This window comes from Bos indicus x Bos taurus, chromosome 11 (assembly GCF_003369695.1).
Source record: "Bos indicus x Bos taurus breed Angus x Brahman F1 hybrid chromosome 11, Bos_hybrid_MaternalHap_v2.0, whole genome shotgun sequence".
Classification (NCBI taxonomy): domain Eukaryota; kingdom Metazoa; phylum Chordata; class Mammalia; order Artiodactyla; family Bovidae; genus Bos; species Bos indicus x Bos taurus.
Window position 1 is genome coordinate 67,643,392 of NC_040086.1, and position 17,915 is coordinate 67,661,306.

A 17,915-nucleotide genomic window follows, 5' to 3' on the forward strand; every position below is an offset into this window, starting at 1 on the left:
AGGAAGATGTTAGAGAAAGCAAATTCACCATCATCTCGTTCTCATTTTACAGACAAGAACCTGATGATGGACAGAGCTGGGAAGCCTTTTGTCCAGAATCCAGGGCATGGTGGTCACCAGACAGGTTCAGATCAAGGGTACTTTCCGCCTATATTATGCTGCCTCTGTGGTATATAATTCTTTTAATTTTTATTTGTTTATTTTTGGCTGCACAGGGTCTTCGTTGCTTTGCATGGGCTCTAATTGCGGTGCGCCGGCTTCTCATTGTGATGGCTTCTCTTGTTGCGGACCACAGGCTCTAGGCGAGCGAGCTTCAGCAGTTGCAGCACGAGGGCTCAGCAATTTTGGCTTGCAGGCTCTAGAGTGCTGGTTCAGCAGTTGTGGCACAAGGGCTCAGCTGCTCCTAGGCACGTGGGATCTTTTGGGACCAGGGATCAAACCTGTGTCCCCTGCACCGGCAGGCAGATTCTTACTCACTGCACCACCAGGGAAGCCCAGTGGCATATAATTTAGAAGACAGGAAATACATAATGCATTTCAGAAAAAGCCCAATTCAAAATCGTGCATTTTTCAGAACTGATAAAACATTCAGGGGTCAGGACAACACGTATTCTTATTTTGAGTCATCTCAAATGGGCTCTCCATATGACCAGGCCATTCTTCTACTTAGTCTCAGTCCTTCTCTCCATAAACCTAGGAAACTCCTCCATATCCTTCTTTCCTCTCTTGAACCCCCAACTCAACTCCCATCCCACATCATCCAAGAGAAAACAGAAGCCATGAGGCAAGAACTCCCTCAACTTGCCAAACCTCACCAATTCCTTCTCCTGCACCCCCATTCTTACTTCTCTTCCTTCCAGGTCAGTGAATAAAGTGCTCTTTCTCCTCTTCAAGGTCATCTGTTCCATAAAAGTCCATGACTCCATCCATGACCTGCCATCACCTCCTCAGCCCTATTTCAATAGTAACCGTCCCGTACTACATTTCCAACTTCCTCCCTAGTGGCCACTTCTTTTCCACTTAATGTACTCAAGACTCTTCCACCACTTAATAATAATAAATTCCTCCTGACTCAGCATCCCCCTCACTTCCCATTCATTCATTTCACTCCCACCTAGATTCCACTCCATCACTCCACTTAGAATGTTCTTAACAAAGCTCATGAATGATCCCCGTATTTTCAAATCCAAGAGATGCTCTTCCATCCTCGTCCTGGGTGACCTTTCTGCTTTCTTACACCCTGATGTATCCACACCCTTCTTACTTTTAAATCTACTTAGTATTCATTTCCCTCACTCACTCTCTCCCAGTTCTCCATCCATATCCTCAGCCATTCCTTCTGCCTCCTCCATGTGCTCACTCATTCATTCAGCTGGTTTTCATCTGAGCTTTTAGATGTACCAGGCCCTAGCCAGGCACTGGGGACAGAGCAGCAAACAAGTCAGTCAAGGGCTCTGCTTTCATGGAGGTGAAATTCTAGTGGGGAGGAGATAAACAACGAGCAAGAAAAATCAGCTGACATGTGCTACCTGGCAAATTAAAACATGATGGGTTCCTTATAATGGATGGTCAAGAAAGGCCTGAGATGAGATTTAAATGAGTGCCTATCTGTTCCAAAAGTTACACACAGGGATTAGTTTTAGGCAGCACCTCTCCAGACTCAATTTACAACTGAACTGCTTGTGCCATATTTATGAAACTTTCAAAGGCCATATCCTCTTTGACAGATATAAAAATCGCATGTCCTCTCCCCACCTCAACCCCTTGCATCTACAATTTGACTCTTTAGAGGGTAAAACCACCACTCCCCACTCTCACTGAGGTTCCCTTCTTTCCTGGCTGGACTGGGCATTTCCAAATTATACATTCCCTCCCTATCTGCCCCTTGCCCCTATGCTCACTACCCTGCACACACGTTGAGAGTCACTGTCTAATTTATTGCAGGCCAACAACTACACAGGGCTTCCCTTGTGGCTCAGCTGATAAAGAATTCACCTGCAATGCGGGAGACCTGGGTTCAATCCCTGGGTTGGGAAGATTCCCCTGGAGAACGGAATGGCTACCCACTTCAGTATTCTGGCCTGGAGAATTTCATGGACTGTATGTTCATGGAGTCACAAAGAGTCGGACACAACTGAGCGACTTTCACTTCATTTCACTTCTACAACTACACAAGCTAGAAAATTAATGCATGCCTTGCTTAAAGATAAATTCCAGTAATATCTGAGTTTTTGATACTTGACCTAACCTTAGTTTTAGAGTTCCTTTATAAAGTTAAGATATTTATACCTCACAGCTCTACTTTTGAGACTGACAGTATTAGGTACCCATAATAGAATCCAATCAACAAAGAGAGATTTACACGATTTTCTGGAAGATGTCCTATTTTGCTTTGTATTTTGTTGTTTTTCAACTTCACTGAAAAACTAGAAGATTTCTTATGATTGTAATGAGGTTCCAAATACAGAACTATTTTTTTAATTAAAAGAGGGATAAAGGAGGTCTATACCTCTCAAATCTAGTTCTAGTGCCTGCCCAGTGAATTATTCTCCAATACCCACCCTTGCACTGTTCAAATTTAAGAGTTCTTAATTGCATACAAAATAAATCTAAGGTTTATATCCTGCCTCCTAAGAACTATCTATCTTACACTAGAAAGTAGATATAACTGAAGAAACAGCAAAATAAAAGTGTGAGATTACAGGCCCAAAGAGTCAACAGAGCCAGCAAGACTGACAGGCACTGGAGGACAGAAGGAAGGAATGTCCATCTGACAGCTGCAGTGAGTACTGAGGTGAGGCAGGACAAAGGATCCGTGGATTAAGGTAGGTGGGTGGGCTGGGAAGGGGATCTCAGATGCAGGGGACACCATCAGTAGAGCATTGGAAACAGCTAAATCCATGGTTCATGGGAGATGAGTGGGAGCACAGGCCTGAATGAAACAGGAGACCTGTGTTAGAGCACAAAGATGTGAAGGTGGACGTGCGCCTGGAGGGCAGGCATTCCTCTGGCAGAGAGACCCAGGATACTAACAACAACCTGACAGGCTGGGGGAGTTAGCTGAACACACATGGCTTTTAAGTGGGGAAAAAAATAAAATAAAATCTGAATTTCTCCTCTCATTCATCCTGGGGTTTTGTAGATACTGTGAAAAATTTAGATATATAGATATAGAAGATACAGATATCTACCTATAAATATTATCTATTCATTTATCACCAAGACTCTAGCTCCACCAGGTTTTACACAGCAAACCAAATACTGCTTGATAAAAACAAAATTCATGCACCTAAATACTAAGAGTTACTGTTTGCAGACTGACTACATGCTAGACACTATGTTAGGTGCTCTACAGAATTTCATCCATTCTTACAACCACCCAGGGTGTTATCTGCATTTTGTAAATGACAAGCCAGGATCTTAATAAATTCCCCACCATCACAGGGATGGGGCCAGGATTCAAGCCAAGGACTGCCCACCTCCAGTACCCATGCTTTTAAACTAACTCTGAAAAGTCCTCTAAGGAGAACACCATGGTGCTCCCCTTGATCTAGGCAGTCAAGGAGCAAAGACAGAACTGAACATCAGGTTTTCCTCAATCTTTACTGAGCTACACCTTCTGGTAAAAACAGGGTTTTCCATAGCCGAAAGGTCAGAAAGAATTATTTCTTCCAACACTGTCCACTCCCCCACCACCAAGATTCCAGGGATTCTAAAAAACAGTAGAGGACAAAGGTCTGTGAAACAGGGCTAGGAGGCTACCCCCAGGGGAAATTAAACAAGTCTAACAAACCCGTAAGATAATCAGCACTTCCTGAACCAAGAAGATTCACTGACCAGGGTAAATGAGTCAAGGATACTAGCAGGAGACGTGCCACCTCTGTAAAGCTGGGAGGCCCCTCTTCTTTCTTCCTGTCCCTGAAGGGTAATAAAGTCTCCATTTTGTTCTCAAATTCATGCTCAGTTCCAGAAGGACAATAATCTTTCTCTCACTCTAAAGGTCCTAGTACAATAGCTATAAGCGTCCTTAAAAACAGGCGCCAAACAATTACATGGCATTATACTGCTTTCTCCAGGACTCAAGCCCCAGATGAAAGGCATCATTATTTAAGATCATTATAATTACAAATGATAATCCAACATCAATGCTATGCTTGGCCTTTTATTACAATAATATAGGGATGCCATGAACTCTTTCATCTAACAATCTCTTGGCTCTTCAGAAATCATAAATGACACAGCTTCAACTGGCATGGCCTTCCATTGGCTGCCAAAGTTAACTCAGAGCCCAAGGAGAAAAATGGCCAGATCAAGCTGATTCACTCACAGCGCATCTCAAATGAAACTCCAAGTTTTTACTCTTTTAACTTTGTTCCAACTTGGGGACTCGCCCTCTGTCAAGGCTCAAGTCTCAGGCAGAAGGATTCCTCTTTCCTAACAATTGTTCATAACTCAACAGAAGAACTGAGACTGCTTAAAGTACATAATAGACTAATGCCATAAAGCTAATAAGGAGGTATTAGGGGAAACACACTGACTGAAACCGCCCACCTTAACCAGGCACCATAGTAACCATCTGCATGAATTATTTTACGACAGGAGGTCCTGGTAGGGAACACTGAACTAGTAAGCCACAACCAACAGGAAGAGCTCAGGAAAGGTCAAAAGGAGAGGCCATGTGTCCTACCACCTCCCAGAATCCTTTTCACTGGCATCCATCTTGGCTGGGCAATGGGTGTGCCACCAGGAAGGACCCTGAGTCAAAGAGATTGGCCAAAGACAACCCGGAAACTAACCCCATCGGCATCAGACCCGAGACTAAGAGCCACATGACACAGCAGTTCTCCTGGTTCCCTTGCCCTCTTGCTCTCCACCCAGGCATCCCTTTCCAATAGAGGCTCTTGCTTTGTCAGCATGTGTGTCTCATTGGACAATTCATTTCCAAGTGTTAGACAAGAGCCCTCTTTCAGGTCCTGGAAGGGGTCCCCCTTCCTGCAACAGAGGGAGAAAGTAGGCACAAAATCTTGAAGGCAGTATAGCCTCAAAGTGCTAATATCCATTATTCCTGAGTGATTCAAAATCACATAGAATAAAAAAGTTTTGCTTTGGGTGTACACACGGAACATATGATTTATCTATGTAAAAAACTTTGTTCCTCAAAAGAGACTAAAAATGTTGCAACACTTACTTCAACTTTACTAAGAATATAATGTACAAAGGTGCAGAACTAGATGTGTTCCCTAGAACAAGGTTCCTCAAAGACGGAGTCCCAGAGAAAAGACTCAAGAACAATGACACTCCAGAAAACCTCGTCTAACCACTTCAGTCCTCACTGCTCCCTTTCCCTCAGCCACCCAAAATTTAGAGACTACACCACACACTCCAGCATTTCAGTAGCTATTGTCTTGTGGGGTGCACTCGTTTCCCGTGTGTTGGTCACGTCAACTGGGAGGGCAGGATCTGAGGCTTCCATTACTTCTCTGCCACAGCATTTCTAACAGAGCTGGGAGAAAATACACTTAGTAAACCTTGCTCCTCCTGGCTGGCAGGGCTAGCTGTGTCTCATGCACTCTGTGTTACACCCACAGCCTCTCACTTCATGATCACAGCAACCCAACAGAGAGAGAAGGACATTTACTACAAACCAGGAAGCAGAGGCTCACGATGGTTCAACAACTACCTCAAAGCCAGATGGATAAGTAGTGTAAGTGGAGGAACTTGAACCCAAGATCATTAGCTGCAAGTATTAGACTCTTCATGAAAATTCTTCCTCGTACAAAGGATTATCGATATCTTCTCTCATAACATTCTGACCTTTATTATCCCTTCCCAACTGAACCTTGTTTTGAGTAATTCAATTCAGAAAGTGCTTCAACCCCATTTTGGGGTTGCTCAGATATGGGAATTTGGGGAGAATTTTTTTGAGCTCATAATTCACAAATAGTCAGTAGACAGCACTGTTAGAATCTCCTCAGCCAGGACCCACACAGACCTGCCATTCTACCTCTGCTGGTGTGTTTGTTGGTTTATTCTGGAAGTAGTTGTTTTACACAGAAAATTACATAGAGACTTTTAACCATAGTAAGTTAAGAAAGATTGCTGGCTTGCTGATTCTGAGAAAATGAATTTTAAAATTAAGTGACATGCCTGAGTCACACAGCAAACTAGACCCTTCTAAGCCGTGCTGACTCCTCTCTTTCCCGACACTGACCAGCATATCATGCTGAAGACCTTGACACTGCTGACTTCTGGGGTTGGATAATTCTCTGTTGAGGGTAGGGGATCAAGTGCATGGTGGGATGTTTAGCAGTACCCCTGGCCCATACTCACTAGATGCCAGGATTACCCCGTCCTGTGACAATCAAAGGGGGCTTCCCCCGTGGCTCAGCATAAAGAATCCACCTGCAATGCAGGAGCCACAGGAGATACGGGTTTGATCCCCAGGTCGGGAAGATTCCCTGGAGGAGGGCATGGCAACGCACTCCAGTATTCTTGCCTAGAGAATCCCCATGGACCGAGGAGCCTGGCGGGCTACAGTTCATAGGGCTGCAAAGAGTCAGACATGACTGAAGCGACTGAACACGCACCCACACATGTGACAATCAAAAATGTCTCCAGACATTGCTAATTGTTGCAGGGACGGGGTGGGGAGGGGGGGGTGTGTGTAATCACCCTTGCTCCACTGCTCTAGACCAGTGGTCTTCAGAGGTACAACAATCCACTGGGTTTAGAAAGAAAACATGAGAATATTTATAGTAACTGTCATCTTAAAAAACAAGATTAAAAAAAAAAAGACAAGACCTCATCTTTACTAATAGTTAATACAAAATCCATCTCTAGCACTCCCATTGAGTCCAAATGGCAGTCACACACCTCAGAGAAATACGACAGGATCCTGGGGGAAGAAGGAAGCTCCGCAGCAGAGGCTGAGATGCACCATCCATATGCTTAGTTAAGTGCCTTTACTGATTACATTTGTTTTAAATGGATTAGCCCTCATAAAACAAACAAGGGGATTAAAAAGATTCCTGAGAGAAACCTTCGATAAAAGATAACACAAGCATACATGAGCAACAAGACAATGTTCCGGGCATCCTCTTCATTAGTCACACGACAATGCAGAAACCACCACAGTCTAATAAAACATGACAAGATTCACCCATACCTGACTGAGGTGACTTCAAGTATGGATCTGCATCCACTATCATAAGTGATGCACCTCATTTTAAGTATATACTGTGCCTTCAGGGTCCAGCCAACAATAGCAGGACGTGACATAAATAAACAGACAGACATAAATGAAGGGACAGACTGTTTGTAAACCGACAGTGCTATTCTATTAAAAAAGTTTATGAGACTGTTTTTCTAAACCAACACTGCCCACTACAACTTTGAGATGACGACATTTTCTGCATCTGTGCTGTTCAAAACTGTAGGCAGGAGCCACATGCAGCTACTAAGCAAGTGAAAAGTGGTCTGATGAACTAAGTTTGTATTTTATTTCAGATCATTTAAATTTTAATAGCCACATGCGGCTAGCGGCTACTTCATTGGCCCACACAGTCCGGAACCACTAGTCCTGGACCGCACAGTCGTGGACCACCGTTGCCTCAAAACACCCAGCTCGCAGTGAGCAGTGCATTTTTCCTGCTTTTGTATCTTTGGCCGTGTTACTCTTTCTGCCTAGAATGTTCTGTTGACCCTGTCCATCTAGCAATAAGTTCTTATTTTTGAAGACACATTTCAAGTATCACCCTTCGTTAGCTTTCCCTGACTTCTTTTCACCCAAAAATCAATGGTCCCCCATGTCTGTCCCCCTGGCCCTGTTCACCCTTTATCTTAGCATTGAGAGCTATTCGTTCGTGTGTCTGAAGTTCTGTGAGTGTGAGTTCCTCAAGGCAGAACCGTGTCTTATTTAATCACTGCATGATATCCAGCACAGAGTGGGTGCTCACGGACGATTACTGAACCAACAAACCCAGGTCTCCCAATCACCCCGCAGGGCTCCCACCACCACACCGAACACACCGGAAGATGGCTCCAGAAAAGGAGGCTCAAGGCCACGCTTTGCTACTTCAAGTGCTGGATGCTACTTCAATAGACAATTCCATTCCTATGATTATCACTGTTTGGCTCCTGCAGATGCAGATGTCACAGAGATTTCTTAAGCATCCATCCTTTGAAGAGGACAAGATGAAGGTGCACAGTCAGTCCCCTTTCTGAAGTGTCAACTTTCAAAGACGGCAAGTTAAAATGACTGCTCTGATGCAGGAGTGTGTTTTCATGTGTACTTTATTAGTATTTACTGAGCTTTTCTTGTGTACTCTACCCACAGTTTTAGCTCCTGAGGTATAAGTATAGCCTCCTCCCAGACCCTCCTACTCAGAACCCATGGGAAACTGATTCTCTCTCTTCACAACCTCTCATTAAGTGAGCCTGACTTTGTTAGAAAGACCAAAGGAAAGGCTTTGAGCATGCAATGGCTTATTCTGGATTTCATTTCTGAATTCTAGATTTGGCTATATTTAGCAAAGCTATAACCGTCATCATGCCTGAAGCCAGGAAGAAGACACCATTCACAAACCACCCCCTGAAAATCTGCAGTTGCCACTAAAAGACCAGACTTCCCAGCAGGCAAAGACATCTGAAGTGGGAGGGGTCAAATTGGTGATTGCGTCAAGAGAAGACCTCACAGGCTTCTAGCCAACCTCCCAGCCTGCCACTGAAGCTCTCTGTGACCTGATTTCCTTTTCTTTTCTCTCCAACACACCTGGTCTGGTCAAACATGCTCCTTTTCTCCCCTGTCCATTCCTTCCTGTAACACTGGTCATCTCACTCCCCTACCTGCTTCAGCTTCAAGCTTCTTGCATCTATTTGAAGCTTCAGGACCTCTCTTCCCCAGACACCAGCCACCTCCTCGCCCCACTACTGGCAAAGGGCTGAGGCATAGAAGGAAGCACTGCCTACTGGACAGCTAGGCAACAGTTACTCGGACGGCCCAGGGCCACTGGGGAAAGCGAGCAGCCAGCGCAGCCAGGGAGAAATGGAAAAGAATTTCCTTCTATCACATTGTATCCTTCTTTCCTTGATTCTGGAAGGGAAACTTGTACCAACCAAAATGACACCACCAGACTAGTTGGTATTCCCAGAACTCACCACACTGTCTCCCCACCCCACACTTCCGCACACACTATTCTTTCTGCTTGGAAAGGCTTGGGTAACCCTCATTGGGAACCTCTGGGTAATTTACATTCCTGTTTAAATGACACTTCATCTGGAAACCCTCCACCCCAGGGCCTTTCTCCTTTATCATCTCATAACATCTTTTTACCATCTACTCTATATCCAGGACCATGCTAAGTACTGGACACTTATCTTAGGATTATTCATTGGTTTATAGCAAACCCGTCAATCCTAAAGGAAATCAACCCTGAATAACCACTGGAAGAACTGGAGCTGAAGCTCCAATACTTTGACCACCTGATGCGAAGAGCTGACTCACTGGAAAAGACCCTGATGCTGGGAAAGACTGATGGCAGAAGAAGGGGACAATAGAGGATGATATGGTTGGATGGCATTACCAACTCAATGGACATGAATTTAAGCAAACTCAGGAAAGTAGAGGACAGGGACGCCTCGCCCGCTGCAGTCCATGGGGTCACAAAGAGTAAGACATGACTTACTGACTGAACAACAACAATGAGCTCCTTAAGAGCCAGGCCCAAGTTCCATTCATCCTCTAGCTTTGGAATCTAATACAGTGCCTGATACAGAGAAGGCACTGACATTCCCTAAATGAATACATGCCTGCATCATTCTGATACTGCTAATACATATTTCTGACATACACATATATAGATACACACACATTTGTTGGTTTAGCTGGTTTCAAATGTATTTTTTAAATGTCACTACTTTGCATTGTAAGTAGGAGAAACTGTCAATGTTTACTGCCACAGAGACTTAACTGGGTAGTTCTCATTAACCCTAGACCTGAATTCTTTTAGTGGAGGTCAAAATACTGTCCTGAGGGCCCCCTGGTCCACCTTATATAAACCTACGCAGTTCTGGAATGTTGTTTTGGACACAGCAGGTAGTCAACGTTTACCTGTGTCTGGAGCTTAGATGTAAAGCCTCATTTAGCCAAGGTGTGATAAAAGCATAGCTTCTCAGACCTCCTTTGAGCATTGCTCCACTTTTCCCACTGAGCTTGTTCTGGAAGCTTAAACCAGATCTTCCCTTGACATCCCATGCCCGTTACCTCAGACATGTTTTAGTATCTCATCATGGTATCTTTCCTGAGGAAGCTAGAGAAACAATATCCAACCCTGAGCCAGCCAAGACAAAGCCAGATCCTCTGAACTGGTGATGGAGAGCCTTCACTTTCCCAGACAACCCCCCTAGGACTAGTTAGTGAGACAGGGTGAGCAGGGCTGAAGCCACTGATCTTCCGCTCCAGCAGCTTGTCCTTGGGGTTCCTGCGATTCCCCCCGATAAAGGACAGACCAAACCGACATAAGAGAAAGAGGGATGGTCAGTGGGAATAGGTGGTAACAGGGTCTGTGCTTGAAGTCCACCACCTCACCCCTCCCTGAACTACCCGGCCACTGCCCTGGGCACCTGATGTACGACTCTCGTCGGCCTGAGACACCCCTGGCTAGGATGGGTGGCTAGGTCAGCACCTGGAGCCTCAAAGGAGCATAGCTACCCCAAACATCTCTTGATCCCTTAAGGAGCCATGAGGCCTCTGCAAAGAACATTTGGCTCTGCCCACACACACTGGGGGGGACGGTGGGGGGGAGTAGCTGCAGTCAAGCTAGCCTTCACATTGCCCCTACTCCTCCTTAACTATCTGCCTATATGGCTGAAAAATAATAGCTCCCAAATATTCAACATCTGAAAAATGTTGAGTAATTTACATATGTCGCTTCATTTAATCTTCAAGACTGCTCCCTAGGGCAGTGGCTCTGAAACTTCAGCTTGCAGCAGAATCTCTTCAGGAACTTGTTAAAACCCCACAGCCACACAGCCTCTGCGGTGAGGCCCGAATTTGCATTTCTAACAAGCTCCTGACCCAGGTGCCACACTTTGACTACCACTGTCAGAGAGATCGAAGACAGGCTGGAAATGTCTTACCCAAGGTTTCACAGCTGGTCGAGAACACATCCAGAATTTGAACCTGGATCTGCCTGATTCCTTGGAGAAGGTGATGGCACCCCACTTCAGTACTCTTGCCTGGAAAATCCCATGGATGGAGGAGCCTGGTAGGCTGCAGTCCATGGGGTTGCAAAGAGTCGGACACGACTGAGCGACTTCACTTTCAGTTTTCACTTTCATGCATTGGAGAAGGAAATGGCAACCCACTCCAGTGTTCTCGACTGGAGAATCCCAGGACAGGGGAGCCTGTTGGGCTGCCGTCTATGGGGTCGCACAGAGTCGGACGTGACTGAAGCGACTTAGCAGCTGCAGCAGCAGCTGCCTGATTCCTTGGGGGCTTCCCTGATAGCTCAGTTGGTAAAGAATCTACCTGCAATGCAGGAGACCGTGGTTCGATTCCTCGGTCGGGAAGATCCACTGGAGAAGGGACAGGCTACCCACTCTAGTATTGCCGGGCTTCCCTTGCGGTTCAGCTGATAAAGAATCCGCCTGCAGTGCAGGAGACCTAGTTTCAATCCCTGGGTTGGGAAGATCTCCTGGAGAAGGGCAAGGCTACCCACTCCAGTATTCTGGCCTGGAGAATTCCACGGACTGTATAGTCCATGGGCTCCCAAAGAGCTGGACACAACTAAGCGACTTTCACTTTCACTGCCTGATTCCACAGACAGCGCTGGTAAACACCTCACTGTAGGAGTGAAAGTCTGCCTTTGTCTTGTTTTCCTAAATTCACTGACAGCTCCTTAAAGGCAGGCATTACACTTTAAACCTCCCTGTATCCTCCTTCTCAGACCCTAGTAGTACCTTTGTACTTGGTGGGTACTTCACAGGCACTTTGTATACTGGCTCCTCCATAGCTATATACATGTGTGTGTGTGTCACTCAGTCGTGTCCAGCTCTTTGTGAATCCATGAACTGTAGCCTGCCAAGCTCCTCTGTCCATGGAACTCTCCAGGCAAGAATACTGGGGTTGGTTTCCATTTTCTCCTCCAGGGTATCTTCCTGACCCAGGGATCAAATTTGTGTCTCTTTATGCCTCCTGCAATGGCAGGAGGGTTCTTTACCACTAGCCCCACCTGGGAAGCCCAAATAGTAGTGCTTTTGCATTGGCTGGGAATCAAACCAGGGCCTCCTACATGGCAGGCAAGAATTCTACCACTGACCCACCAATGCTTAGCACCAATTCTCCAGGCAAGAATAATGGAGGGGGTGGCATGCCCTCCTCCAGGCAATCTTCCTGACCCAGGGATCAAACTCATGTCTCTTTCATCTCCTGCCATGACAGGCAGGGTCTTTACCACTAGTGCCACCTGGGAAGCCCAATAGATTTCTAAGAGCCACAAATTCAAATTCAATCAGAGTCAAAGAACATAAAGAGGGCAACACTGCCAAACCAAGTTTTCCATGGCCCTCCCTCTTGCTACTCTGAGTGTCTGTGCTGACACTGAACCTGGATAATTCCAACTCATCCTTCAGTCAGTCACTTCCTGCAGCAAGCAATTCTTGGCACTCTAAAACTGCACCCTAAGTTAATTTCCATGATGGCTCATATCGCTTGATTTTAACTGGCTGTTTTCCATCTCTCAAAGTAGTATGTAAATCCTAGCATCTAGTTTTAAATTATATTCCCCAGAACCTAGCACAGTGCCTGGTACATCGCAGACACTCTATCACTGTTTGTTGAATGAATGAATGAACACGGAGCTGCAAGCTCTCAGTTCCATTTAAAAATAAAAGGGCATGATGTACAGTTCTCAGGGATGAATTCTGGGGAAGAAAAGGGCAGCAGAGATGGAAAATTTGCCTTTTCTCTTCCCCATCAACTCAGACTCTGAGAAGTGGCACCACTTAGGGTTACCTCCTCTCTAACGAGACAACATCCTAGCTGAACAAAATGTTTCTGGGCTATAAGGTCAGTAGAGGCTGTTGAGAGGGAAGGAAGGAGCTGGTGCCCCCTCATTCCTCCCAATTTCTCTCTCACAGACACACCACTTCTCCATTTCTCCATCCCACTGCGGGCCAGGGCTCTGGCACAGGGATGAGACAGATCAGATTCAAGGGTGCGGAGCTGGCAGCGGGCACAGAAGCATCTCCCATCCTGCACCAAAGCCCACAAGGAAGGATCCAAAGGGATAGTGACTCAGACCCCGGATCAAGTCCAGCTAGAGCAGCACTGAGAATGGAAAAGCGCGTCAATTTCATAAGGACATCCACTGCCAGATGTTTTTTTTAAGACACTGTTTTTAAAGTAAAGACTTCAGCCATAAGCCCAGAAAACTGGGCCCAGCTGAATTCCATGCTGATACAAGCTGAGAGCCTGACACAGCTTCTTCCTCCTCCAAGCCCACCAGCAGCAACACTCACCGTGACAGGCAGTTCCCAGGCCCGGGTCAGGACCCTTGCTCCAACCTTAGCTTGCAAAAAGGCTCCTTCCCCAGCAACTGAACTGTTCCCCCACCATGCTGCAGTAATACAGGCCTCCCCTTCCCCCATCCCTTGTCAGCCGATAAAACAACCTACAGCAGGTTGGCCCCATCCAATTAGTTTGAATAGCTTCATGCCAAGGAAATTGCTGCTTTTATTAAAAATAAAAGCACACTCGGCAGGCAATGGGCTGTGAAAAGTATGAGTCTGGCATAATTATGAAGGTCAAGGTTAAGGTTACCAAAAGAGACATGCAATAATTTCCAGAAAGCCTGGGGGATAAAGATATATACCTACATGTCTGTAGATATAGAGGAACACACATGTAGGGAATTTACATAGTAGATCTATATAACATCCTCTCCAACAGAGAAAAAGCAAAAATCAGATGCCACTCACAAGTAATTCTTTTGGCAAAACACTCACACACCCCAAAATCAAAAGACAAGAATAGGAAGAAGGGCCCACTGGACCGATTTCAAAATAACCACATTCATTCCATGTAATTTCTGTTATCCGAACTGTATCCTGGGGACCTGATTACAGTTAGGTCAGGAAACAAACCTAGTCAAACCCACCAAGTGCCTTGGCTCTTGGAAAAACACATTCTGATTCCCCGAAAACCCTCTCTTCCTCTAAGCCCTGCTCAAGGGAGAGGGAAAGTTGGGTGGGAGGAGAAACCCTCTTAAAGGTTCTCCAACCCCACCCTGCAGCCCTCACATCAGTATTTCAAGTTTTAGGAGCATCACAAGCCCCACACCCTACATCTGATGTGAAGCTTTGCACTTTCACACATACATTTTTCTCGTCTGATCCTCACAATTCCATGAGGCAGGCAAGAACTGTCCCGTCAATTTTTTTTTTTTAAATAAAAGGCCACCGAGGTAAACAATTTCTGGCAAACTCCCCCCACCCCATAAAGCCCTGTCACTCTGAAATCCCCGTTTCAAATTTCTCAAGGACAAGGATTCACAGGGAGGGAGAAGGATGGGTGAACTGGGCAAAAGCCATTCATACATTCAACAACTGGAAACCAGAGTCTTGCTGCATCAGCACAAGATTTTAATTTACGGCGCACCGAAAGAGTCCCACCATACCTTCCGCCAGCACCTCGTCCACAGTGACCTGCTGTCGCCCAATGCCAAAGACCCTTCCGATGTAGCCGCTGCCCAGGCCCGAGGTGCTGCCCCCTCCTCCGCTGGAGCCGGAGCCCAGGCCAGAGCCACCCTGCTCTCGCCTGGAGTCGAAAAACTTCTTCATCATGCGAAAAGGAAGCAGGAAAGCAAAATACCGACGGTTTCTGGATTTTTTTTTTTTTTTAAACAAGAGATCCAAGGAGATTTCTTCTCGGATTTCAGCTCGGAGAGGAGCCACCCGAATCCGGCCGTGGGGGTGGGGGCTGAGGGAGGATGCCTATAGGAATATGCGTGTCAATCGCGCGGCGGTCCCCTCCTCCTCAAGAGAGCGATTCGTGTAAGTTTAAACCTGCGATGACAGAGGGAGAGAAAGAGGATGAATCAGTAACACACTTAAAAATTCAACTGCTGAGTCCTAGGGGGAGCAGAAGCCACCATCCTGGGGAAACGCTTCATGAATTTTCCTAGAGAGAAAAACCCTGGGGCTGAAAACGCATCCCCGGCCCCAGAACCCAGGACTCCCGTGCCCTGGGCTCTGAAAAAGGAGGAATTCGGGCCGCCCCGGGCAGCGCTGACCCAGCGGGCAATGCCTCCCCTCCTCCCCGGTCTCCCTGCCGCCCCGCGAGGCAGCATCCCGGCGGCACCCACTTGAGATGGCTCGGCGGCCGGCGCCCAGCTACCAGCCCCGCAACATTGTCACGGCCGCCGGGCCGGCCTGCGACGCGGAGAGGAGGAGGCGCTGCAGCGAGAGCCGGGGCCGCATTCGGCGCCCGCCCGCCCGCCAGCTGATCCCCGGAGCGCCCGGCGGAGACTGACCCGCCGCCCCTCCCCCGCGCGCGCTCCCGCCCGGCTCCATCCACCCAACCAGGAAGTGAACCGCCGCCGGAAGTGCCTTCCCGAGCGGCAGGGCCAGGGGCTGAGGCCCCTGGCGGCCTCCACTCTGTCACCAAGAATGAGAACGCGTTGTCGGAGAGAAGGGGAGTCGGGAAACCGGGTCTCAGTGCGGAGAGAGTTTTGGAAAAGAACGTTGATATTGCCCGATCCGTAGAGCACCATGGGAAAGGTAGTTCGCTGCAGCCTAGCGGCTGGACTACAACTCCCAGAATGCCCTGGAGGAGCGAGAGAGGCGGCTGCGGTGGCCTTCTCCGCCACGGAGGTGGTTAGCGGGGTGGTGCATTTGTGGGATTTGGTTATTTAAACACATCCGGTAAAGAAACTGCCAGGGACTAGGGTTTCCACCCTGCTGCATGTTCCACCCTTCTGGAGCCATCTTATTTGTGACTTGACCTCCCTGCACAAGGGATTCTGGGGATTGTGGTTTCCAAACGGATCGAGGCTGACACCTGAAGGACGCCGCTTAGCCGCTTAGCCCCTAGCGGGTCCTGCGGGGCTTACCGACGTCACCTGGACAGAGGTGGAAGACCGAGGGCGATCGGGAAATTTTCGCTGGCCGTTGGTGCCTGGCCACACCTCAAAGCTAACCCTAACATAAATAAAACCAGAGCCCTTCCTCCTCCCAACTTCAAAAGCAGCTTTTGCTCACAGATGTTGAAAACAGGCTCAGCGGTCAGCTTTGAGCTAGGCACTGTGAAAACCCTTAATAAGACGGTGCCTTTTCAGGAAATTTGCAGGCGAGACTCAAACTGAGAAACTTAGAGAGCGTATGTGCGGAGCAAATCGTAGGCTACCAGGAGACCCAAACCCTTGGCTCGACCCCAAACTTCGGGGCTTGTCTGACGGTGATCCTTAATTCTTCCACCTTTTCTGATGCTGTGGTTTTGCCTGACCTTCATTTAACCCCCGCCCACACGAGAACTCTAGACTGACTGTTATATCTTTCCTCTTCAATATTCCCGTTTTGATGCTTATTTTTACCCTGATAACGCCCGAGTGCGCAGAATGGAGGTGGACAGTGTGGTTTCCATCTGCCAAAGGCAGAAGATTTGGACCCTTCTTGGTACCCTTCTCCATCCCTAGATTTCCAGATAGATGATGCTGACAGTAGTGCCAAATCCTTTCGCATCCCCGCTCCCCAGATCCATAATTTTTCAAAGCCTGAATATAAGTTATTTCTCACCTCCACTTGCTCCCTATTTCTGAGACAGCCCTTTTGGCTTGTAAATTAGTCCTAGAATTTTTTCTGCAGGCATTTGAAGAGAGTAGAAAAAGGTGCTCCAGGGCGGGGCGACGGGCGGGTGGTGAGGTTAGGGGGATGGTGTTCTTGGTTTCTCTTAAGTAAAATTTAAATTTTAAATTGAACTGTGACTGAATTGACAGAGGTTTCTGCTGCTTCCTCTTCCTCCTCCTCCTCCTCCTCTTTTTTCTCCTCCCTCTTTTCTTTCTCCCTGTTGTCCTCCTCCTCTTTTTTGTTCATCGTGTTTCAAGTAGTATCGTAGTTAAACTATCAGTTAAACTTCCTGTGTAAAGACAGCATCTTTTCTTCCGGAGGGAGTCGATGTTGTCACCTCAGTTCACAAATCGGCGCAGCCACCTCCAGGGCAGAACGCAGCACCTGCTAAGACAGCCCCTCGAAACAAACCCAAGGGAGGCATGTTCTCTGCACTTTCCTTAAAAGGCTGGATTTTTTCCCAAGGAAGTTTGGAATAGGTCTTGAAATAGATGGGAGAGCTAATTTGAATTAGATTCATTGACCTCCATCTTTCTCTGCACCTACTGATCTTGGCTTTTTTAAAGACCTGTTGGGTCCTAGAATCTGTTGCTATCTCAGTTTTTACTTTCCTAGACATTCCTGTTAACCAGACTAGGCCAGAATTCAGCAGATCCCCAGTCTTACTTCTAAGATACAAAAATGTGTTTTTATCTTGTAGAATTAAGGTAGCTAACTTGTATTCATTGAGCGTTCATCTGGATGCTTTGATCAGAATCTGAGGGAAGAAGTTTTACAAAGAAGAAAAAGAAGGAAAAAACAGAAGACTAGATTTTTTTGTCTTCCATTCTCTTGGAGACTAATGGCAGTTATACTGACAAAACCACAATTTTTAATGTTTTACATGTATTAAGTTAGTGAATTCTCATAACAACACTATGAAATAAGGTACTATTGTTAGTTTCACTTTATAGATGGGGCACTGAAGCATAGAGATAAGTGACTTGCCCAAAGTCACACAAATAGTAACTGGCAAAACCAGGACTCAAATCCAAACATTTTAGCTGCAGAACCCAGTGCTTAGCTAGCAACAC

The 17,915-nt window shown here is 46.7% G+C and overlaps 1 protein-coding gene across 19 annotated transcripts in view; it reads right to left on the reverse strand.

Annotated features, from left to right (window-relative positions):
* AAK1 (AP2 associated kinase 1) overlaps nucleotides 1-15,829 on the reverse strand; it is a 163,730-nt gene extending 147,901 nt beyond the window's left edge. For 3 of the 19 annotated variants that reach the window (XM_027555695.1, XM_027555694.1, XM_027555693.1), the window contains exons 1-2: nucleotides 15,363-15,824; nucleotides 14,676-15,063 (exon numbers count right to left, since the gene is read on the reverse strand). In XM_027555695.1, coding sequence (XP_027411496.1) covers nucleotides 14,676-14,841 — 166 coding nt within the window. In that variant the 5' untranslated portion in view covers nucleotides 14,842-15,063; nucleotides 15,363-15,824. Of the gene's footprint in view, nucleotides 1-14,675; nucleotides 15,331-15,362 lie in introns of those variants that run through there. The other 16 variants (XM_027555689.1, XM_027555691.1, XM_027555687.1 and 13 more) reach the window with 14 other exon arrangements.
* Nucleotides 15,830-17,915: the final 2,086 nt, after the last annotated feature.